Consider the following 24481-nt stretch of genomic DNA (forward strand, 5'->3'; position numbering starts at 1 on the left):
ATAAATTAGATTTTCTTGTTAAGTATAAAATAATATATCCAACTTAATTGTATACTTATAATTTTACCAACGAGATTTTAATTTTATTTTCTCTTTAATGAAAGGTGAAACATTCACAAAGGTGTATTCGTCTTTTCTGATGCTTTATCCTTCATTTGATAACATTATTTATACATGTGCCAGCCACTCTTCCATAAAAGACTCACCAGTATCAAATTTTCAAGTTCCTATTGTTATTAAAATTAAAATAAAGACTTGAATAAAAAGTTGAAATTACTTTTTTATCTGAATTTGGACCATTTCGGGCTTTATAGGTTACGGGCCAGACAAAAGCTATAGTTGGTCCAGTTCACACATGTGGTTACTTTGAAGTATGAAGCAGCGTTGCCTCCCTCCTCGCAAATGGCGCGACATTGTTATTCTTTCTTTGGCAGTCTCAAAGTAGTTGTTTAAACTTGGAAAGGACAATGAGTTCGATTTTGGGACTAGCACCAACAGTTATAACACAGTGCCACGTGTCTTAAGCCACTCGGGCGGCATTATTAATCGATAACGTTTCCACTTCCATCTCTCCTATTTATAAACCCATTCCAACTCCATTTTCCCATATCACCTCTAAAAACCTTTTGGTTTGAGAAAGAATGTCGAACTCTGGTGACAAACAAGACGCTGAGAACAGAAATCAAAACCTCCCATCATACGTCAAGAATCCAACACCTGGAATCAAAGATGTTGATATGATTCTAGGTGAACTGACTACAGTGTCCCCTAACAGTAACTACGCTGCCTTTCTGTTGAATCTTGTTCGTGCAAAGAATGCTGACGAGGCGAGTGCTGAGAACAGAAATCAAAGCCGCCTATCATCCGTAATCAAAGATGTTGATATGATTCTAGGTGAACCCTCTTCTTCTACAGTGTCCACCAACCGTAACTACACTGCCTTTGAGTTGAGTCTCGAGCGTGGAAAGAATGCTGACGTGGCGAGTGCAGACCAAGCAGCTATTTATTACATCGGAGGGATCTGTTGCTTAATGCCCGAAGTAACGGATGATGTCCTTGAAGGGTTTCGTCAAAAAGGTTGGAGAGTTCGTATCGTAAGAGTTCCTGAATCAGATGACGTGGCCATCTCACGCCAGAAGAAGGCGAACGCGTACTTTGGTTGGCTGGTGACCATGCTTTACAAGAATACAAACGAAGGCCTCGCCAACGTGATTACTGATCCTGATTTCAAAGCGCCTTTTGACGTAGCTGGTTATGTTCCTCTGAGAGGTGAGGCAGCATATGTTCTGTCACTCTTCGATTATTTGAAACTCCCTTGCTACTTGGGCCATGCTCAGCTAGGACGTATCAAAGAATCAGTCCTGAAGGGTATTCTCAACCATAAGAAAGACGGTGGTTCTTTTGGTGACGTGTGCTCTTATGTTTCCAAAGCCCTCTCTTGGAAATATATGACAGGGTTTTATAATGTCTACAAGACCCTTGTGCTTTCTGATTCCCCTGTTCTTAAGTTTCATGGATTAGCGCATGAAATTGAAAATCTGCATAGGGCGGTTAAAGCAGTTTCTGGCTCTGAGATGCCTCGTTTTTTTAGGATCTTGGTGGATGGTTCTAAATACCATTTGGTTGACAGAAGAATGTTCCCTACGCTCGTTGCTGTTTCCGAGCAGATTATGAGGACTGCCGGTGGTTCCAGGTTGTCTGATGAAGACTTTCTTGTCGCTATGCATAGGAACCAGTTTGTGGATGCGGTTAAGGCGCATGAGTTGCAATTCGTGAACGACCGTCGTTAGGGTGATGAAGGTTGAGTTAGTGTGTCTGGTGATCAGAAGTAATAAGGATCTTACAATGTCCATGGTTTTACTTTTTTTTTCATTTGGTTCAGTCTTTATGAGGATGTTTTTAGGGCAAGTCTTTTGTTATCCATGTTTTGTGTTGTTTCGTTTTATGGTTTAATGTAGTCTGTTTTCTTGATCAGACCAAGTAACAGTATAACATTTAAGAGAACATGCTAAGCAACTTAACTACTAAATCCTTGACAGTCTGTGTTTCTATTTCCACTGTCTGTTCCCAACCTTTCCCAAAGAACAAATTCGAAGAAAAGACAACGGATGTTTCAGCCAAGATAACAAGAGTTTAATTCTTTTACAAAAAAAAAGGTGTGTAGTTTTCACAAGAAAGAGAAAATGTTAAACTATCATTTGAATAGAAGAAAGAAACAACGTGAAACAAATCCCAATATAAATATCCACGTGAAATGTAAAAATACACTAAAATTACACCAAGCTTTGCTAGATTTTCTCTAGTATTGTCTAATAGTAATATTCTGTGTAAAAAGACTGAATGTTTGTCCAAAACAGCACAAAATAATAAAAGAAAGAAGCCAACACATTTGCACAAAGAGCAGAGTCCAACAAGGTAACAAGCAACCAGATCGGTGACCACATCATCTTAGAAGAGTCCGCGACAAAGGCGTTTTAATCTCTTACCTGGCACAGTAAATAACCAATAGATTTAGAAGCAATAAACATGGACAAACACACATAATCTCATAATGTTATATAGTATCACACACAGCTCTTTACTACACATATCAGCCGGAGAAGGACAAACCATAATCCGAGTTTGGTTCTGTTACTAACACTATATACGCTTTGCTCATCTTGACACTAACTAGACTAAACGATTCCTTCTGTGGCTAGAAACTAAAATAACAATAACTACCTCCAAAGAGAGAAGATGTCCCTCGAATGGCTTACTAAGCATGACATGTATTAAGCGGAAAAAAAGAAACAAATATGTTCATTCTTAGTCAGAAGAACGTGAGTGTACCTCAACTATTTTGAGCACGTGGAACAATGAATTTTCACTTCTCAACGTGACTGTGACCCTTTTTGGTCTTACGACGACCATGGTGATGAGGGTGCTTAACAGGCGTCTTTGCCTTTGTGCTGCAATAAACAATAACATGAGATCTCTCCATGGTTTGGAGATCAAGAATTTCTATAAAAATTATAAGAGTTAATTAGGAGACTCACCAGAAGAGGGAAACAAGTATTCTGTATGCAAAGAAGATAGGTAACGCCAACAACGCAGAGGCCTGCAGTGAAAAGGTTTTATATGAAGTTGCTAAGAGAGGAAGCAAATCAAATGTACAAGAAAGTGTTGATACATACCGCAAACCAAACAAATTCACTGGTAGCAAAAGCCTCTGTGAGCTCATGGCTCTTCAGTTTTTGTTCAACATGGGCTTGGACCTTCGCAGACATGATGTGAAATTTAGCTTTTAAATCAACAAGTGGAAATAACTTGATTCATATTTGTAAAAATACTCATTGTTACAGACCTGATTATGATAAGTCGTGGCGGATTCAAGGAACTCTGTGTAAACAATGACCACCTTGGTTGTGTAAGGTTTCACGGCAACCTTGATTTTATCAACATGTGGTTTCGTAGCCGTTGCCACTTGCTCAACATATGGCTTGCTAAACTTTTTAGCCTCCTGGAAAGGGTAAATACACATTAAGTTAGTAGCTGAAATAACGTGTATTTGAATTATCGGTTTAAAGAATAAACTGATAAAACACACACTATACCTGATAATAAGGGTCTACAATTTCTTGAACCGTGACAATGTGAGGGGAAACAGCACTCTTGGATGCATGGTAAGCCTCTTTGGCTTTGATGGATAGTGTTCGGACGTGTGGCTGAACATGCGTCGCAACAGTTTCTTTCACGGCTGGAATATATTTCTGCGAGTGGGGCGTCATCAACACACATAATATGAAAGCCAATTATAACTCAGTACTGGTGGTTCATTGAAGATGGATCCATTTAACTAATCCCAGAAAATAAATTAAATTGCTAATAAGATGCTTACAGTTTTAATGGTTTCCACATGTGGTTCAGCCCACTTATCAGCTTGAGCTTTTGCTTCCGTGACCTAATAGATAATAAGTAAAATTCATCAGTCAGATGCTCCAATGCTGTTTAGAGGCACAGGTTAAAACAGCACCTTTAGAATGACTGTCTCCACAACAGGCTTCCCATGGGCCTCCCAGTGTGTCTCGGTATAACTCTATGGTAAATGAAATAGGCAAAGTTAACTGGCTATGTTACAAAACAGTAAAAAAAGATACCTGCATTAACCATACCTGGAAACTACTCCAGTGAACAGCAAGCCAAGGGGGAAGCCACGAACCATGAGCCTGACCGAACAAATAATTGGCGTTAGATCTCTTAATAGCACGTTCAAGTTTGCCTATCTTGTTGTAGAGATAACCAAATGCAAAACTATGTCAAACCAATACCTCCAGGAGTGCCTTAGCCTTTGAGGTTGCTTCAAGCTTTGTTCTCAACATTTCTTCCTGACATGGTAAAAAGTGAAACGTGAGGCGGAAACTAAAAGCGTAGGGAGTATAACTTAAGAAGAGGATACTTATACCTCAGCCATCTTAATAGCACGTTCAAGTTTGCCTATTTTGTTCTTCTGCTCTTCATTTGTCTTCTGAAGCTGCAAGACATCATTAACTATGATTATAACATCTTCAAGACATTACTGGTAATAAAAGTCAGCTCAATCCAAAGTACATATCCATACAAGCACGTATAAAGCAGGGAAGGAGAAAAAAATTGTGATGGTATAACTAGACTACATCACGAAACATGTTCTAGAGAATTTACATTCAACTCCAGGCTGGATTTAGATCAAATAAAGTATCAAATCATGCAAGGAGCTGATACTGATCTAGTATATCTGAGAATGGAAACTAAAGAAAGACCTTAACGTATATGCCAAGGCTAGAGCATGAAGATACTTGACCTCAACCTAAACAAAGTCTAGCTAGAGGCCAGAGTTGAAATAAAGAACGTAAAGAATCATTCACCACGCTCCTTGGCACTAGTCGCTAAGCAATTCAGAATAATCCAAATGGATCATGTGTAAAAGGAAAGTGAAAACAAGGGAAAGTAACGTAAACATACTTTTCCTAGGCTTGAGTTTACTTCACTTAGTTTTTTCTCAGCTTCCTTGGTCCGAGCTTCTTTGGAAGCTTTCTCCTTGTTTTTTTGCTCCAGGAAGTTTCTGAGTACCTCTACCTAAATGGCAGAAGCAGCATTAAAAAAAAAAATCAGACTACTGTTTGCGTACTCTACCCATTTAAAAAGATTTGATTTGTCAAACTTAAATGTCTCACTCACCTGCTTCCCTAATTCAACAACACGTTCTTGAGCCTTCCCCAACTCTTTTGCAGAATCAGATGATCCCTTTTTATGGAAAGGGTTGAAAAAAGGTGTAGTAAGCCACAACATATCAAAAAATCAGAACAATCTATAACAAGTGGATAAAATAAAATAAACCAAGAGATGCATACTTGTAGTGATGAGACTTCAGTTTGCAAAGAAGCAATCTTGTCTTCCTTCTGTTTGAGAAGCTTCTCCTTCTCCGCTACCAACTCATCTTTGCCCTTAACTTCACGGGTCTTCTCATCGATTTGGGTTTCTTCACAACAACACATAAATAAATCTCATTAACCAAAGTCTTCCATTCCCAAAATAAACAATCACACAAAAAATAGCAAGCAATTTGACAATTTAAAGTCAATGATCAAAACAAGCTGAACAGTCTATCTATCAGCGTCCAGACATCAAAATCAAAACTTGCAATGTTTCTATTAGAAGGAAGAGTCTAAAGAATGCAACTCGTTGAACTAACCTAAAGCTCGGATCTTGGAGTTAAGCTGATCCAGCTGGATCTTAGAAGAGCCGTCGGATCCAGCCGCGTCAACAACCTCCGGCTTCTCACCGGCATCGGCGAAGACAGTGGTGGTGAAAACCAAGGCGAGAAGTAACAAAGCCACGAGCTTGGCGGCAGCCATGTCTAGATTCACACCACCGAACCGATCAACAAAGAAAAGGGACGGAGATTCCAATAAAAGACAATGAAGAAAGAAACGTTTCCTCTCTCTCGTTATGTGTTATTTTATATTTATGGAGCTTCTTTTTTGACCACGGGACCGTAGAATTTTTCCTTTTCACCGTGTTTGAAAAAAAAACAAGAAGAGCGTGCAAAGAGGACAAAAAGACCGACGAGAGATGAAGAAAGGTTCGTGTTTTTGAGACATCGTGAGGTTAATGTCTTCGTGGGTGTGTCGTGACCGACACGTGGTGATCATCGGATCTACTTCTTTGCTTTTATATTAATCACGTGGCAACCATCCAAAGGCTGAAGATTATTTCTTATTTTTATTTTTATTTTAAAACGTGAAAAACATTTTGACCGGTCTAACTTTTTTTTTTTTTTTGGTTCAACTACCTACCGGTGTTATTTTCAAAAATAAATTTAGTCATCAGAAGAATAATATTCATCTAAAATTACATAAATCAACTTAGCAAAGCAAAGCAACGTATTATTAATCTGGCAAATAGAAGAATTAGATCCAGAACATGGCAGTATGTCTTGGTGAATAATCTTCACAACTGGCAAAACATGGATCTAGGACTTAGCTCATCTCTTTCGTAGAAAAAGTCCAGTTTTGCCATTTACTTTATCGGTTATATAATAAGCTACCAAATGAACATTGGCAAATGACAGATACTGAATCTAGGCGTACAATTTACACTAATATAACAAAACATGATGATGATCCATGCTAGCCTGTATTTATGAAATGTGTATTACCATCTATAATCAATGCGCACCATGCTCCGTGGCCATTTCATTTAATTTCTAGTTGAATCAAGCAACTTGTATTCTAAATTTTCAATACTCATTTTTTATTCTTCAACGAAATCTCGATGTATAAACAAACATTTGCCTAAGAGCGAAGAATCTTTGTTTCTCTCTCTAAGCAACACCTCATGTTAATACTTTATATACTTACGCTTGATCCAACACGACTCACAATCACAAGTAGATTAATATATTCATTAAGATTGCAGAAATACGACAGTATGGGTGGATCTTCACGGATGTGTGTGGTCTCTGATCTATCAAACCAATAATTAACCACTTTCTTAATGGAGAAGTACTTTGCCAACAATTAGTAAACAGCCTTAATTAACAAAAAGCAATAAACAGTTGGATAAACTGACAATGGTAGCTCGGTAGAAGCAATGACATTAACTCGCAAGTTGAGGTCTCATCACTCGTGAGATTCACAATTTATGTTATTTTGTGTAGCGGTTCGTTCGGGATCAGAAGATGGAACGGATTTTATTCCGATAAACCTCGGATCGGATACTAACGTCAAGATCCACAGTAAATCTGGTTTTGACGCACTCGAAGCTTGTTCTGAATTCACTATTTTTTTTATCTTAGAAGTTTTTCTATTCGTATCATTTATGTTGTATCTTTTTATGCTTGTAGCTTACAAGCTTTTCTTGCAACCGGAGATTTTAAGTTTTACTGAAATTGGTGTTCCAAAAAATCCTTAAGTTCCATACTACGTACGCATAGGAAAACAGCTGTGCAGACTGGGAGGATTTTTTTTTTTTTAACAACTGGGAGGATTTATATAGGCTCGATCGTCACGACTAGTTCTGACGCATAACAACAAACTAAGTGAGATACTAGTGCACGGAATAAAAGATGTACTTCACCTATTTAGCCCATTTCTTGGTCGACGTATGTCACATGATTTATAAAAATAAATAACGCACACAGATATCTTCATACGCGTATAAGTTATAAAGCTACCCACATGGAAATGCCAATTATAGCGTCAAATCTCAACAAACCGAAACGTGACACATTACACAAGACACCTACTCCAACTTAATCTTTAAGTTCTCATGTAGGGATGTACATACTCTGTATACTCTTCCATCAAATCAATACTATATGATAACTATACTATCACGCATTATATAATTAGAAATTTACTTGAACCAAAAGATATTAGACCGAAACCTAAATAAATTTTCGAAATCTGCATGCAAGTATAACGTATATATATATTATTTTTTTGATAAGTATTTGAATTATCATAAAAATGAAGCTGTTTGTACATTCACAAGGCTAAAGAAGAGTATAACGTATATTGCTTATCAACATGATTCTACACGGATCCAAAACTAGATTTTCTATCGATTTTGCTTCTTTCTTTGCCGAAGAAGAAAAAATCAAGATTATAAAGAAGAGGAACCATCATGACCGAACACAAGAACACAAGCACCGGTCCAAATATCCAAAGCATCAAAGGCAACGCCGCATAGAACAACCGATTCCCCACCGTATTCAAAACAAACCCTCTCTCTAGCAACTCCGCCACGTACTCCTCCGGCGTTATCATCATCATCATCTCCTCCAAATCCTCCGGAGGAAAGGGAGTGTTGATGAGGATATTGACTTGGTTGATGAATCGGATCGAGAGAGAGTGAGAAAAGAAAGAGAAGAGGAAGAAGATGAGGATTGTGACATACTTAAGAGCCACCATGAACTCCCCGTGAGCTCCGTAAATGGGGTCGCTTAGAGGCTTCTTTACCGCATACGTGCTGCTTATAACCGCAGCTAGACCCGCGCATAGGAGGATTGATGTTGTGGCCATTAAAGTCGATCCCATTATACAGTTTCTTAGCGTTTGAACGGCCAATATGTTCTTTTTTTCGTTGTCCTGATTAGTTCAAATACATACAACATACTTATGAGTTTATATATGTGTGTATATGTATTAAAGAGGTCGAGGATTACCTTGATGATGGAAGCGACCCAAAAACGGCGAGCTCTAGCGTTAGTGCCGATGACGGTGGTGAGAGGCTGTGTACGTAACTTGTGCCATAAGTAAACATGGTAAGCTGCATATGCCATTAGCCCTAGCGGCACTAAGATCACATCTAAGTAACCTTCTTTCCACTCCATTACTAGTTCAAAAACTTATCAAAGCCCAATATTTCTGTTGTGTGTGTTTTGTAACGCCTCTCTATGTGTGACGACTTATTGCCTTATTGGAAGGTACTTTGAAGTAGAAAAGACCCTATTTTATAAGAAAAAAAATGAAGAATGAATACCAAAATAAAATTGAGCACGTCAAAAAAAATGGTGCACGTCGCATGTTTGTCCTTTTGTTCGCCATTGTTATAGTTTCCATAGTGATCTCTCTCTTTTTTTTTTTTTTTGTCAAGATATCTAGTTGGAGGCCATCATAATGTTTTATAATTCTTCACGCTTTTGATTTATATCTTTTAAATCTCTTTTCCACTCTTCTTTTTAGTCATAGTTTTTGAATAAGGCCTGTATTATCTATTTAATTGTACATTAAGACCATCAAAGTTTTTATTTATAAATTGAGAACATTGGCAACCCGATAACTAGTATACATAATGGTTTCTCAAAGATAAAAATGAGTGAAATCTGACGAGGACCATATCATATGAGATAAGATAAGACATGAGGCCGACCTTTAACCATTTCAAACTTTTTCATGACTTATTTCTTTGGTCTTTGTGTGATAATTTTACCTACTCCTTTTATCTTCCAACACGTTGAACTAACTATACATTCAGAATTCTCATATCAATCTTTTTTGAAAGCTCATTATGGAGAGTGGAGGGATATGCATAGTAAGAACACCCATTAAGACCAATTTAAAACCACATTGGCTCTTGGTGACATATGATATACATCCATAATCGGGCATTATCATGCATGTAGTTTAGTCCGACTTATAATACTGGTTGTATGCTGAATATATATTTCAGATACGATGTGTGGATTATTGGAGCATATATGTTGGATATCAAGACATGTAACCCAAAGTGTTTAAGAATTTAAATATTTTGGGTCGGACGTTTGACTATGTAAAATATGTCATGCATACCAGTAACCAAAACTTCCACAATCTTTAAAATGTCAAAAATATAATTAAGCTCTGGTCCAACGTTCTTGGACGGGAAGTGCGGCTTGGTTCGTATTTTCAGTCCTCTGATTCGGACTTAATTTATAGTGCTCCTTCTTAAGATTCTTATTAGTTAGCACCAAAGGAAACTCAAAAAGTAGAATGATCAGTCATTGACCAGTATCTTGAGTTCTTTAATAATTTAGAAATTGTTAAATATCGAGCATTATATTATCATACATAGAATTTTGATATCGGCCCTTAAATTTCCATACACTTTAGACAAATACAAGCTAGTAACTTTAGTTTACTAGTATATAGTTTTTTTTTGTGAGGCTTGGAGATCGACTCAATGATAATGAGTATTATGACTTTCAAATTTCAATGTCAGTGTTATTTAGCTTATTAGTCATCCGCCATAGATCCGACAATATGTGTATGCGTTGATGTTCGAATCATGTTTCCCACATATGGAAGAAACAAATATGCTGTCCATTTCTGGAACCCATATTTTAAAGTAATGCTGTCGAGTAATGAGTAACAATGTAATTTATTGGGCAACTAATATTTAGAAAGTGATTATTATCTTTTACTTATCATAAGAAATAGGATATTTGAACCAAAAAAAAGAAGATAAAGGACAATAAAACAAAAGACAATTTGATATCGTTCTACCATTTTTAATTTAGAAACTTGGTTCACCTGCGAAGACAAACAACGTCACTCTTAAGAAAGATGAAAGACGTTTGCTGATAAAAGATAATTCTGTTACGGTGTTAAGGTCGACTACTTAGTGGTGGATTCATACTTCGTGTGCTATCACAATGACATATTTGATCATTTCTTTTGGAAGCTTGATTTAGTACCATTTGATTTGAGCTATATACTTCAACAATTTTTACTAGAAATATGTGTCTTGGTCTCAAAATACTCTTAGCCCAATATAAACTACAAGATGATTTTGGGCTTGAGAATTGTGACATTAGGCGTACATGCTTTTTCAATATCAATGAGATATTATGATTTGCTTGATTTAACCTTCAAGGCCTTATTGTTTAGAGTGGATTATTGGTATCGGCACATCTGATCGACTATTGACCACCAAATAAATTCTCGAGCACTGAATTGATAATTGATAATTGATAAATATGAGTTTTTGGATTTTTAGATTTTTAGATTTTTTTTCTCTAAACAACGAGGAGGTGTTCAAGATCCATGGGCCTGACTATTTCCCATAAACCGGGCACAGCACTCGGTAATACTATCAAATGGCGTAAACCCGCCCTGGCCACATAAATAAATAATCTAGATTGTAGGTTTAAACTCGGAGTGCTTAACACATTTCCAAGTCTGCCGTATCATCCGACCATATTCACTTGGTTGGATTTTTAGTGTTTGGCTTTTTTCTTTTTTCTTTTTTGAAGACTTCTAGTTTTATTTTTATTTTTATTGAAAGGTGAATAATCTTGATGTGACAAAAAAAATACCTTCTAGATTTTCTATAAAAGAATCTTAGTTTTTAGCCATTCAATATACTGTCTTATCTAGTTCACTGCTTTCTGTTATTTAGGAAATCTATCGACTGAATTATCTTATGGTTTGTGTAGACGGTTTAGTCTGTTGTGTTTTAAACTTTTAGTTGCTGATTTCAGGTTCTATGTCTTGCTTATGTTATGGTCGTAAGTTTCCCGTTATGGGTTTTAGTTGGCATGTCTTTCGGTTCTTGTTCTTGGTGATTTCATGTTATCCACCAGTTTTTGTATCAAACTTTATATTTCACCTGGTAATGAATATTATCATATCAAAAAAAAAAAAAATTGACATATCTAGTAGACAATAACAGAATTGGTAGAATCTAAAAAAAACATAGTAAACTAAAAATGATTTCTAAAAATTCTAGCCACTCACACATATCCATTTTGTAAAACAGCAAATCAAATCTTGTGGACATTGGCAATCAGATCAAGCAAAAGCAAATGCAGGATCAGATTAACACAGATCGGAAATTGGAATCTGTATCATATAATAAATAGATTTTATATACTATTTTCTATTAATCATCTAACACAAAATTACAATCATGAAAATCATTATTGCTTCATGGCACGTAGAAAGATCAGGGAATAAAGCCAGCTTGTTTAAATTACATTTTCTTAATCATCATAGGGGCTCAATCATACATGTTTGTTTCTTCATGCATGGTGGTTAGTATACCACCTTTACAACTTAAACTCAAAATTTCCATTAAATATATATAAAGAACTAACTAATGAAGAATGCACGGAGGGAAATGTATAAAACCTACTAACCTCAAACAAAACATTGTGAATGTTTTCCTATAAAGACAAAAAAGTAATCAACCATTTGAATTTAGAGCAAACTAAACTGTTTGTATAGATAATCAAGAGTACATCTACTAATACGTGCTAAATGAATTAACGTGAATTGTGTTATAAAGGCCATGTTGTACGGGCTACTACGTAAATGAATCATTAGAGAGATTGATTGTTTAATAATATAAAAGTAAATGGTGGGTTGGTGGCCTCTGATTGGTCTCGTGGATAGCAGTTACGACGGGGATCAAATTGGTAGACAAAACCGGTGGACACGGCTTTCTCTAGTAGTTGACCCACCGATTGTTTTTTATCTGATACATACATGATTTTTTATGATAGTCTCATATGCAACAGATAACAAATATATATAACAAGTTTTAGGCTTGAATTGTCAGAAACTATAGTGAGTTGAATTATTCATCAACTATTTATGCTTACTATATGTTTCAACTTGTTTCCACACTTACCATATCTCTTCTAGTTAGTTTGTAAGCTATGGGTGCTCGTGGTTTTGAGAACTTCGAAATTTTGCATTATTGGCAAAAGTGGAGATTTTTTGTTTGTAAGTTATTTTTCCTGGTTTAAAATGCTAGAATAATAGTTCATTTAAACGAATGTGAGACCGGATGGAAAAATCATATATTTTATGTGTATTATAAAGTTAGACGAATTATAAGTTTTAGCGTTATTTCCAATTATTTAAATTCATTATTAAAAAGTCCGCTCTAAAATTCTGATAAACCAATATTATTAAAACTTTATAAAAAAAATTATTATGCTTTTTGCGTAATCGATGCTGATAGATTCATTGCTTGCCCGCTAGTTCATCACCAGCACATGCAAACCATCGCCAGTCTGAAAATTTGAAGGCTATAATATTGAATAATGCATTAAAGATAAGTATCTTATTTTATTAAATCGGCGTTAACATTTTATTATGTATTTCACGTACTATTAAACCGACCTTTTGTTGTTGGTATGATAATAAATTAAATAATTGTACCATTTGGAACATATGATTTAGTCGTTGAAACCAATCATTATTTGCATTTGTATATATTTTAAAATGTTATTTATTTGATATTTTGTATATACTTATAAATTTTACTTGGGTCACTAGAGTTAGAAATGATCAGATCTGGATAAATAAAATAAGAAAAGTAAAAAAGAAGCTCACATGAGGAAGTGGAGTTGAAACCCGAAACCGCATGAACAGTGACGTGGAAATAGAAGTCTTTTACCGACACTCTCCTCCATGTTCGAATTGGACTTCTGAGGATGCATCTGTAAGGACAATAAATTCTGTAAACTCCTTTTCTGTTTGTCGTTAGTGATAAAGCTTGTAATTAGTAAAAAAAAGTAAAAGTACATTTGAGTAATATATATGATAAAGCTTGTAATTAGTAAAGACTTATTCTTAGGTGCACTCCCTAGGATGAACCTCTAGATTCACCAACCAATAGAATTGTTTTATTTTATATTCGATATTTAAAAAAAAAACAAAATATTATCAAATTATATTATGTTTTTAAATTTAAAAGGTAAAAAAAATAGTAATAATTACAAAAAAAAATATTTTACGTCGTCAGCATAACATTAAACCCTAAACCCTAAATTCTAATCCCTAAACCCTTAATCTTAAACCCTAAACCCTTGGATAAATCCTAAACTTTAGGATAAATCCTAAACTCTAGGATAAATTCTAAACTCTAAATCAAAATCACTATACACTAAAACATTCAAGCGTTTAGAGTTTAGGATTTTAGTGTTTTTATTTAGAGTTTAGGATTTATCCAAGGGTTTAGGATTTAGGATTTAGGGTTTAGGGATTAGGATTTAGGGTTTAGTGTTTTGTTGAGAATATTAAAAATATATATATTTTTAATTCTTTTTTTTGTAACTATTATTTATTTTTATTTTTTTAATTTAAAAACATAATATAGTTTGAGAATATTTTGTTTCCTTTTTTAAAAGATATCAAATTTGAAATAATAAAATCTTATTGGTTGGTGAACCTAGAGGTTCACTCTATGGGGTGAACCCAAGAATGACTCAAAGGAAAATAATGAGGAAGAGGAAGAGATCCAATTGTTAGATTCACATGAACTGATCTGTTGTTTTCTTTTTTGAACAACTAACTGAACTGATCCGTCGTTAAAGTGTGAAGTCATCTGCTTTGGAAACTGAAGCCCTCCCCATGTTTCATGTTCTTTTTTCTCTCACCCCACAACATTGCCAATACCAGCCCATCACAATAATACGTAGTTAATACTTAATACCAACAGTATAGTATAAAGCTCTTGGATATCACAATTTACATTTATTTTTAAAACCTGAGTTTGAAATCATTCAGGCCTTTCGCATATTAATGGAAAAATACATTTTAATATTTTACCGGGGCATTGTTTGGTAAAAATAAATTTATTTCTTTAGTTGTTTAAAAAGGAATATTATATCATGGCTTTTGATATCTATTTTATACTAACTTTATAAATTACAACACTCACATAAATCTAATTTTTGAAAATTACATTTCATGGTGTATCAATTACAAAAGTGTTTACTAATTGTGGATTTGAGAATTCTCATTCTAAAAGCATAAACAAACATGGTTTTAATTACAATTTAAGTTAGAGAAAGTCAAACTACAAGAGTGATAACCCAACTCGAGGTTTTCCAAGTTGGGTGTATTAAGAAACCTAAAAGCATATGATTAGCCAAATAATTTAAACATTTAATTTTAAAATGAATTTTATAAAATAATCAAACAAGATTCCCAAATGTCATCACCACCTCTATATATCTCCCCTAACCTCCTAAACCCACCATGTCTCCATCATTACACAACACATAGATAATCAAACACAAAAAAAAAAAAAAAACAGAACAATGTCTTCTTCTGATTCCGCAATGGAAGCCAAGAAGTCAAACAAAATCAGAGAGATCGTAAAGCTCCAACAGATTCTCAAGAAATGGCGTAAAGCAGCTCATGCATCAAAACAAGCCAGCAGCAAGATCGACGATGAAGAAAACAACAATAAACTCAACAGAACAGGAAGTGGAAGTGCAAGTAAGGGCATCAAGTTTCTGAAGAGGACACTATCCTTCACTGATGTAACAGCTGTTCCTAAAGGCTACTTAGCTGTCTCGGTGGGGAAGGAGGAGAAGAGATACAAGATACCAATGGACTACCTTAGCCACCAAGCTTTCCACGCGCTGTTGCGTGAAGCAGAAGAAGAGTTTGGGTTTCAACAAGCTGGCGTGTTGAAGATTCCTTGTGAAGTTGCTGTGTTCGAGAGCATTTTGAAGATTATGGAGGACAACAAGGCTGATGTGTACCTTACTACACAGGAGTGTAGGTTCAATGCAACGACTGAGGAAGTGATAAGTTACCGTCATCCTTCGGATATCCCTAGGACTCCATCTCACCAACCTCACAGTCCAATGTGCAGATAACTTTTTTTGTATGTTTTGATTTGCTTGTTGATTGCTTTGAACCATTCTTCTTCCTCTTCCCCATGTTCCAACTTTTTCACTTGGGGATTTGAACTTGTGTACTCTGCAACTTCAAAGAATGAGAGACGAGATTTTTGAATAATGAAATGTATAAACGGATGATTGAAAATTTTTAAAACATGAAATGTTCTCTTTTCTTTTTTTTTCATAAAGTGAATCAAGAAAGTAAAGGTTAAACCTTCTTGTTCATCAGTAGATGCATTCAAAGCAATTTCACAATACGACCTCCTTCTTTCATCATGTTCATGTATCTTCCATTCTATGCAAATTCTAGATCTATGTTATTTTGATATATCATAAAAGTTAATCCTTCATCTAAGAGGACAACACCGTACAAATGAACGTGAAGGAGAATGTATCACATAGGTAGTGTAAGAGTGAATGAATAATCACAAACATATACATGGTTTAGTTTCTTTCTCAACATCTGTATTTGTCCTTTAACTCTAAGTAGAAATCAAACTCACATCAGCACAGGAAGTGGTGGTGCAATAGTAAGCATGCTCCAGTGACTAGAGCATATTTGGGCATCCCAAAAGTCCATATCCGCTTAAGTTACACTCCAACACCGTGTTATTCATATGGCAGTTTTTGGTCACATGGTTAGGCTTAGGAGACCTTGATACAAAAAGACAAAATGTTTCTAACTACGCATCATCTGTTCATTTTACCGGAAACTACCCCATGTGTATTGATGTTGCAGTTATGCCAAGTAATCAGAGGTTTAACATAAACTAATGGAGTAACTAACATCAGTTATATTAGTGTGAAAAGAAGATAAAAGAGTACCTACGCCATTGTACTTTTTAATCATCAAGTGGAGACTTGTTAAAATTATCTAGATTAGAAAATGTACAGTATCCTATGCTTTTTACAACCAAACCTAATGCTATAATAAGTATCTTAATTAGTGAATAGAATAACAGTCTCACAGCAGCACATGCAACATTTTCTCTAAATTAAGCACCCTTCATTATTGAAACCACATGCAATTAAGCGATTTATCCCTAACAGAGTACGGCAAAATCCAAAGGAATGATCTTGGTATCCTCCCAAAATCAATCAAGATTCACAAAAAAAGGATGAGTATTTAGGGAATGATATGTTCTCTCTCATGGTCAAAGTCAATGCTTAAAGCAGTGAGATCTGATAAAACGGAAAGGTCACATGACATATGTACCCTGAGACTTAACACCCATCATCATACGCAATCACATAATAACACATGTGTCATGATCTCCTGCACCTGATCTCGAGGATACTAATTGTAATATTGACTATATGAGCAGGTTCCATATACGACACTAGACAGCAGGATCCAGCAAGAAATTTAACATGAACAAAACCATTATCCTAGAAAATCTTTAAAAAGATCGTGGTGATCGTACGTCCGTGACTCATATAGTTTACTGCTTTATGAAGATTGGTATCAAAAGTTATGAACTAAAAGACAATAAGAGAAACAAAAGAAAGTCTTGGTTGTTCACTCAAGGCACTAATCATTACAGACAGTAAAGATACTTATTTGAGCAAAAGCCAGCTAAACAGATCACATGAACAAGTACATCGTTGCGCAAAAAAGAACATGTACATCAGCTTGGTTTAAAATAGCGCTCGCTTTGGTCGCCATGGCGCAAAGCGAGGTCTTGCGATGTCCTCATCGACTTGACACCTCAAGGCAAGGCAACATACACAAAGCGCTCGCTTTGAGCTCGCTTTGTGCGCTTTCTTATTAACCTCTATGGCGACCAAAGCGCTGCCTTATCGAATTTAAGCTAAACCAAATTGATTTGTGCACAATTAGGTAATGAAACCGATCTAGGTTTGTGATTGAAGCTTTGGCATCATATAGAATCTATCTCCAAACCCTAATCTGACCTTCTAAATAAGAGCTTTATAAGTTTTTTCATAACCGGTTTTGATACTTGAACATTACGTGTAGTAAAATGATGGTAGTTACTGTTATTGGCTTCGTACACAAAGCAGTTATTACTATTTACGTGGCCATTTGCGTTTTTCTTTACAACCCGGCCACAATGGGCCTAGATTGGGTCTATTATGGACTATTATGGGCCACAAATCATTAGTCAACTGAACCCACAAATGACAAAACGATCTAAGATATATGCACAAGAAGCTGAAAGATGGAAAATTTCTACTAACCGAGTTTGAGCACAGAGGAATTAAAACCATAAGTAAACATCGTTTAGAGTAGGACACTGGTAAATGTAACGAAACATTTAAAATGTTTTTGAACAGAGTAATAGAATGATTGTTTGTTTGCATCACATGGCCATTGGTTCAGGACTAGCAGCGTTCAGGATGTCTAACAAGGAGTTTTGGGGCTCCAACTCCTCGTGCCAAAGCTGCAGCTTATCCCCAGGGTAGAAGTTTCTTGTCACTCCCTCTGAGTTTATCTGTTCAAAAATAAATCAAACAAAGTTTTATTAACTAGGTTATATAAGTTAAGCTTGAGAGAGTTTATGGTCAGCGAGAGATCTTACTATGACAGTCCGTACAACACCTCCACTGGCTCCATCACGGGCTATGGCAAGTGAAACCGCCTTCACAACAAGTTGCTGCAAAATACAATAGCAAGGATCAGTTACAGCACAAATAGGGGTTCGTGAGATTTTTGTTTGTGCATATATAATGATCTGAACCGCCTTACCTCGGCTTCTTCTTTGGTCATGTTTTCTTTCCACGCCTGATCAAAGAACCCGTAAAGGTAACTAGAGCCAGAGCCTAACACAAACACACACGATTTCACTAGTTATTAGCAGGAAAGCTAAGTACCATATAAGCAAATAGCAAAAAGAACTTAAACACATAAATCTATGCCAAAGCCCAAACGTCATAAGACGCAGAAAAGTTAGTTTTTACCTCCAATAGCAAACGGTTGCTCAACTACAGTTCCACCGAGAGGAATCCCGTAGATCTTTCCGCCTTCATACTTATCCCAGCCACCAACTATGAGGCCAGTTTGCAGCATGTTCTGCCAGCCAAAGACATACAATGCTTCAGTCAACAAATCCAAATAATCAAAACAGGGAATAACCATACAATAACGCACTGGATGTGCATTTCTGTTAAAAAAGACAAAGATAGATATGACTTAGTACAGAGAACTAAATCGTAGGATATACATATACATACATCTTGACCACTGGATAATGTGGCATTTAGAACATAAACTTTCTGCATTTCCATTTAAAAATATTCTTTCTCCAGACTAAAGAACAATCATTCATTCTTCATATATACTAGCAACCTAGCTAGGACATGTAACATCAATATCAAACTTTCTATGGCCCCCAAAGTCATAAAGCAATGAAACGTAAGCAAGTTGCCATTATTACAAGGTCAGACTTATGTACAGCATGCTTTCTCTACAAGAAACGACCCTCGTAGAAACAACACACACATTTCCCTACTAAAGAAGCTGCAAGCTTTAGAAAAGCTAGTATACCTTGTTATTATATGCGAGCATCCTGATAAGGTTGGCCGAAACCTTTACAGTGGCAGGCTGTCCGAGCTGGATTCTGAAAGCCATAAGCAAACGATTGATCTTATCTCCAAGTACATATGACAACATAAAAAATCAAGTAATTTAATTACTTCGAATAAAGGGAAGAAGGAAACACTCACGTATGCTGGTGAAGGAAGTAGCGGACATAGTCCGATACAACCTGAGAATCAGCAGCCTGCAAAAGAAACAAGAAACCTAGTAAGCAAAAAGCTTTCGATAAACAAATCAGAAATAGACTCTCCACAGTGCCCCCCACTGTGAAGGGAACCGCTTCAAGGATGCACTGACCATTTGGCTTGCATCACGCTGATACAATCTCTACTCAAATTTCATGTTTTTTTTTTGTTTATTATCTTAGCTACATGACAGACATTTGCAGTTCTTGTAAAAAAGTTTTTTTTTTTTTTTAATTTGAATATAATTTAACATTCATTCAAAAAAAAAAAGAACTTTCGATAAGAGCATGTGGAAATCAATGAAACCCAAATTGCAAGTTATTCGTGAGTAACAAACATCTGAGTAAGAAGTCTTAGCAAGCAGAGACATTACCGAACCAGAACGGCAGACGTAGACATTGTCTGTTAGTTGCGTGATCTTGTCTGAAGCCCGGTTAGCCACGTACATCCCTGCGCGAGTAATAATAATAACAGATCCCAATTTAATCAGCTTTTCTCAAAATACTTTCCCCAAATAAAACAATCGAACGAAAGCTCACTTCAACACAGGCTCAATTAACAGAATAAACACTAGAAGGAATCTCACCGGTGCTGGTACGTGAGTCGGCTCCGAGAACGACGCCTCCATTGTAAGTGACGCCGATAATGGTCGTCCCCATAGAGTGTGGCGCATCGAGATTGAGATCCATCGCTGTCGAATTCGAAACTTCTGTGAGACGAAAAGAATCCCTAAGTTAAGGAGAGTAAAAATCTCAGATTACGGTGATGAACACTGATGAGAAAAGGAAGGAGAACTGACTTAATCCCCAAGTCGGGTCGGATTCTCTCTTTCTGTTTTGGGTGCTGTTTATTGGGCCGTGACAGAAACGTTATTTACGCAAAAGTTCAAGCTCTAACTGTCCTGGTGGACCTTTCAATTACAAGCCCAACACTTAAATAATGTTAAATGAAATACTTATTTTATATTTTATAAAAAGTAACTAAATAAATATTTTATAATTTTATTGAATAAAATAAAGGGGTGTGTTGAACAAATGATTTGGAATGTTTTGGTGAATTTTACAATTTTGGGGATTAAAGTGAAATCAGGAGATAGTTTAGTACATTTGTTTGGATATTTAAAAATAAGATATCTCATTTCAATTTTAGAGTGTTTTGGGTAATTTAGTAACACAACTATATTCTTCACATATTCTTCAATGTGAAATTCAGGCATAGTTGTCGGAGTTATGAATCAATGCAAACCTTCATTTTTTTACATAAGCTTTAAATCCATAACTTCTAGATTTAATTCAAAAAGTCAAAAACAAACAAAAAAGAGTAAAACAAAATTGTCAAGACACATGGCCACTATTGGGAAAGTAGAGAGAATGTGGTAAGCCCAACACCGGTTTAACATCTCCATCAATGGTTACAGACTCAACTTTAATAGCAAAAGCTTCACTTGGGTTCAGGCAAATGAATGTCCAATAACTAGTGAAAGGGTTAACAAGACGGAATAACGATCTTCAGATGGGATAAGATTGTTGGGGTTTAGTTGAGGAACATGGGGATAAGATACCCTGAGTTACCAAACCAAACAAATGCTCATCAGAGAGAAAAATTTAACGGGTAAGATCTGAAGAAGAGGTAAATTTCAAAATGATAGAGAAATGGAATCGAACTTTTGAAGGCGGGCTGATTAAAAATTTGTTATTCTAGGAAATTGAAACTGAATTTCTCCACAATCTCCAATAAAAATATACAAATTACGCTTAAAAATATACAATTTCGATGATACAAATTACGCTTATATAATATACAAATCTTTAGATCTTTACTTCCTCTCAAGATTTATATACTTAAATGATAAAATTCAAATGCAGAAGTGAATCATAGAATCCTCTCATCAGACATAAAGACACTGGCCACGAGTATTAAAATTTGAATCATCGAAATTGTCTTCTCATATAGTTTTTGCAGCCAGCATCAATAGCAATCCGGTTCTACATTTCACATTTTTTACTTGAATAAATCATTCAAACCCATAGAATATCTCCTAAATTATATTTTTAATTTAAACTTACAATTCGTGTGCACTTTAGCCTCTATCAAATGCAAATGAACACACAAATGCAATATATACATCTAAATGTATCCTAAAATTTAGTTAGACCACCTATTGAAAGACCGAGGGAGAATATGAAAATGAGAACAGATGATAATAGAGAAAAAAAGAAAATTTGAATCAGATTTAATCATAATTAAATCTGAATCTTTTTGCAGTTTTCCTAAATGAACAAATTTTTCCAAAACAATTTTCATCAAATAACATATGTAGATGTGAGATTTCACTACGCCTATTTTTACGTAAAAGATTGGTGGAAAGTCTTCTGAAACTTTTTTTTTAACAAACTTTCGAAAAAATGATTTGTTTTGAATAACCATAGATTTGATTTAGGTTTTGAAAACTGTTGATTTAATAACAGAAGATTTCAAGTGGTTTTTGGTGTGAAGGATTTAGCCATCTAGATAATCATTTGTTCATAATATAACAATTGTACAAATACAACACAAGTATTCTTGATTACTGAAAACTTTCTCATGTACTAGATGGTAGCATATTAAATTTATTAAATTACTTTGAAATATATTTTATGGTTCTTGAAAAGGTTGCAAAGCTAGCACTCGTTTCCTAAATGAAGACAACAAAGTTCCAAACGCACAACGATTGGATCACGTGTCTCTAGTCAACCGAATTTTGTTAAAATAGAAACAAAACAATCTGTTTTCACTCGTCTTTAAAGCCAATTAAAAGACGAATGCAATAGCTATATCGTAGTGGCAACAGCTTCAGGTTGGTGAGGAAGTATCTGATGAGCCGTAGGTACATTGCTCTTTGACTTGTTAGCTACACGGCTCGCTCTTGGTTCCTTCACCGGTGTCACTTTCTTCGTCGAGTACTCAGCGAGAACTTTCCTCACTTCGTTGGCCAGCTCTATTACATAATCCTCCTCATGCCCTGTGTAAAACAACAACAAAAAAGCTCAACACGTCAAAAACAACGTTTATGTTGATTTTGAAGAGTGGTAATCAAGACTAACCGATGTCGTGCATTGCCTTCTCTAGCAGGAAGAGGTAATCTCTGTTGTTACCACATGGTCCATTGGCTGTTGCAATTTGTCTTTATACATTTACAAAACAACTAGCTACTGTGAGGACAAGAATCTGACATATAAATCGAAGAAGTTGATGTGGAGACTCAAGTGATTACCTTGCCATGTCTTCTAATGGCGCAGGTCCAAGGTAATACTTGTTGGAGACCTTGTCTGGAGTAGAAGTGAATCTGAAGATTGTAAAAAAAAAATGCATCCATGACAAATTATAACACAGACTTTTAGAAGAAAATCAAAAGACACATTGCCACAGAAAACGGAAGAGAAAGCAACTTACACTATCACTCCAGTTACAGATGGCTTCAGGGGATCATCCTCCTGTGCAAGTCAAGAAGAGAAACGTTTTGAGGTTGAATTATTAGGAGCAAAAGAGAATATGCTAATTCAATAGAATCAGGCATGTTGTGGACTAACCTTGTAAAAGTCTACACATGTCTTGAGATCATATTCACACTCTCTACGTTCCAAGTACTATACATAGAAAGAACGATCAACACAAAGACATATGAACATGGAAGATCACGCGAACTAGTCTTTTAGATGCAGAGACATATACCTCCATAGCCAGACGTTCTTCTTCTGGTCCTCCACGGACACAGAATGCAGCACCCCACTGTCAAGAAAGAATTGAGAATGTATGAGTAACTAAGCAGACCTCATGAACATGCTCTAAGATTCCTGAATCATATAGACAGCCAAGAGTTTCAACTTACGCATATGGCTTCTTCATCTTTCTCGAGTGTGCAAGTTCTTGCAGGGTGTTCTGGTGTACCTCTGTGATCAATGCAAGCTAACAAGCCACATCAAACACAAAAGAATCAATTTCAATCAATCAAATTGTTTTTACTTAAACAAAATAGAAAAAAGCGTTAATTACCAAGATCAAAGACACGTTTATAACCCTTGATGAAACCCAACACTTTCTCATCGTAGTGAAATCCTGGGTTCCACACAAGAGACCCATAGCCAAAGACCCACATCACCATCTTCTGCAGTTATATGCTGTATAACCACCAAAAGACAAAACTATTTAGTGGAGGGTAAATGCAGGAGAAAAAGCTACAACATGTATAAAACAAAGACAAGGCAAGAAACAAAAGGAACATGTGCAATGTACAATTAAGACAAATCACAAGTAGACCACCGTTCCAATTGTTGAGCTTTAAACGTCAGCAGATAACCCAGTTTCAGGGTTCTCTTCAAGACAGCTCAGACAAGATTAACCCCAAACAAAATCTTCTTGGTTTCAGTTTCAGAAAAAAAAGAGCAAAAAAACTAGGAACTCATGGGTTTACCTAGCAGTGATGCAGGTAAAAGACATGAATCACCAAACCTAGTGGACATGTGCTAACAAAATCTACCAAAAAGGGCCTAACTTTTTCTATAGAAGCTTGGTGCAATAACGATAATCAAACAGTAATAACATTTCCTCCTATTATGAGAAACATTAAATCTTCACCAGATAGAACATTAGAGCTACCTAAACCGAAACGGGGAAGGAGAAAAGAAATAAAAATCAGAACTTTACCGTCGAGCACGATAAACGTAATCCCACCGCGAGACAAGATCTCCACTGGTATTTAGATTAGATTACAGCCCGAGAAAAGCTGAGAAAACTCGTGGGAAGAGAGATTGCAGAGAATGGTCGAGGGAACGACGTCGTTTATGTTCGTATGGAGCTGGTAATGGTCTCAGCTCCTTTCTCCCTCCTTTTCTCTGAATCTCTCTCTCTCTCTCTCTTATTTTTCTCTCTCTGCTTTCGAGGTGTAATAAAATGAGGAGGAGGCGATGTGGAGAAAGGAGAGCATTTATAGAGCCGCGTGTTCATGGTAGGCATGTTGTTTCAAGTTTCGTCTGGTTATTTTGTCTGTCCCATGGTCCTTTCGTCACGTGACGGGCCGGTGAAGACGCTTGTCTCTGCCCTTTCTTCAAAATCTAT

The 24481-nt window shown here is 35.9% G+C and overlaps 6 protein-coding genes across 7 annotated transcripts; 2 read left to right on the forward strand and 4 right to left on the reverse strand.

The window, feature by feature from the left end:
* Nucleotides 1-88: 88 nt before the first annotated feature.
* Nucleotides 89-2419, forward strand: LOC117128107. The gene is made up of 2 exons (XM_033279788.1): nucleotides 89-747; nucleotides 895-2419. Exons 1-2 carry the CDS (start codon nucleotides 642-644, stop codon nucleotides 1788-1790), a joined length of 1002 nt encoding a protein of 333 aa, XP_033135679.1. The 5' UTR covers nucleotides 89-641; the 3' UTR covers nucleotides 1791-2419.
* LOC103851944 lies at nucleotides 2185-6094 on the reverse strand. Its single transcript, XM_009128828.1, has 15 exons — nucleotides 5711-6094; nucleotides 5370-5497; nucleotides 5197-5262; nucleotides 4981-5094; nucleotides 4442-4510; nucleotides 4308-4364; nucleotides 4152-4205; nucleotides 4013-4075; nucleotides 3878-3940; nucleotides 3594-3749; nucleotides 3344-3499; nucleotides 3174-3254; nucleotides 3036-3097; nucleotides 2830-2948; nucleotides 2185-2486 (listed from the first exon to the last, which is right to left on the reverse strand). Exons 1-14 carry the CDS (start codon nucleotides 5871-5873, stop codon nucleotides 2864-2866), a joined length of 1317 nt encoding a protein of 438 aa, XP_009127076.1. The 5' UTR covers nucleotides 5874-6094; the 3' UTR covers nucleotides 2185-2486; nucleotides 2830-2863.
* A 1263-nt stretch (nucleotides 6095-7357) lies between these two features.
* Nucleotides 7358-13759, reverse strand: LOC103851956. The gene is made up of 3 exons (XM_009128838.3): nucleotides 8687-13759; nucleotides 8038-8609; nucleotides 7358-7948 (listed from the first exon to the last, which is right to left on the reverse strand). The coding sequence occupies exons 1-2, from the start codon at nucleotides 8852-8854 to the stop codon at nucleotides 8055-8057; spliced, it is 723 nt and encodes a 240-aa protein (XP_009127086.1). The 5' UTR covers nucleotides 8855-13759; the 3' UTR covers nucleotides 7358-7948; nucleotides 8038-8054.
* A 302-nt stretch (nucleotides 13760-14061) lies between these two features.
* On the forward strand, nucleotides 14062-17048 carry LOC103851967 (auxin-responsive protein SAUR72). The gene has a single exon (XM_033279949.1). The coding sequence runs from the start codon at nucleotides 15056-15058 to the stop codon at nucleotides 15620-15622; it is 567 nt and encodes a 188-aa protein (XP_033135840.1). The 5' UTR covers nucleotides 14062-15055; the 3' UTR covers nucleotides 15623-17048.
* Nucleotides 17049-17816: 768 nt separating this feature from the next.
* Nucleotides 17817-20233, reverse strand: LOC103851976 (proteasome subunit beta type-6). Its single transcript, XM_009128856.3, has 8 exons — nucleotides 19974-20233; nucleotides 19761-19837; nucleotides 19331-19386; nucleotides 19152-19224; nucleotides 18566-18677; nucleotides 18354-18427; nucleotides 18187-18261; nucleotides 17817-18099 (listed from the first exon to the last, which is right to left on the reverse strand). Exons 1-8 carry the CDS (start codon nucleotides 20074-20076, stop codon nucleotides 17968-17970), a joined length of 702 nt encoding a protein of 233 aa, XP_009127104.1. The 5' UTR covers nucleotides 20077-20233; the 3' UTR covers nucleotides 17817-17967.
* A 1745-nt stretch (nucleotides 20234-21978) lies between these two features.
* LOC103851987 (gamma-glutamylcyclotransferase 2-2) lies at nucleotides 21979-24333 on the reverse strand. Of its 2 annotated transcripts, none has more exons than XM_033279915.1 (9): nucleotides 24023-24033; nucleotides 23420-23544; nucleotides 23256-23332; nucleotides 23099-23155; nucleotides 22957-23013; nucleotides 22820-22860; nucleotides 22641-22712; nucleotides 22471-22550; nucleotides 21979-22388 (listed from the first exon to the last, which is right to left on the reverse strand). In XM_033279915.1, exons 2-9 carry the CDS (start codon nucleotides 23526-23528, stop codon nucleotides 22198-22200), a joined length of 684 nt encoding a protein of 227 aa, XP_033135806.1. In that variant the 5' UTR covers nucleotides 23529-23544; nucleotides 24023-24033; the 3' UTR covers nucleotides 21979-22197. The 2 variants fall into 2 exon arrangements, with proteins under 2 accessions (XP_033135806.1, XP_009127116.1); XM_009128868.3 differs by lacking the exon at nucleotides 24023-24033 and adding an exon at nucleotides 24071-24333 and having other exon boundaries at nucleotides 21984-22388.
* Nucleotides 24334-24481: the final 148 nt, after the last annotated feature.

The sequence above is a fragment of the Brassica rapa genome, chromosome A01 (genome assembly GCF_000309985.2).
Source record: "Brassica rapa cultivar Chiifu-401-42 chromosome A01, CAAS_Brap_v3.01, whole genome shotgun sequence".
Lineage (NCBI taxonomy): Eukaryota > Viridiplantae > Streptophyta > Magnoliopsida > Brassicales > Brassicaceae > Brassica > Brassica rapa.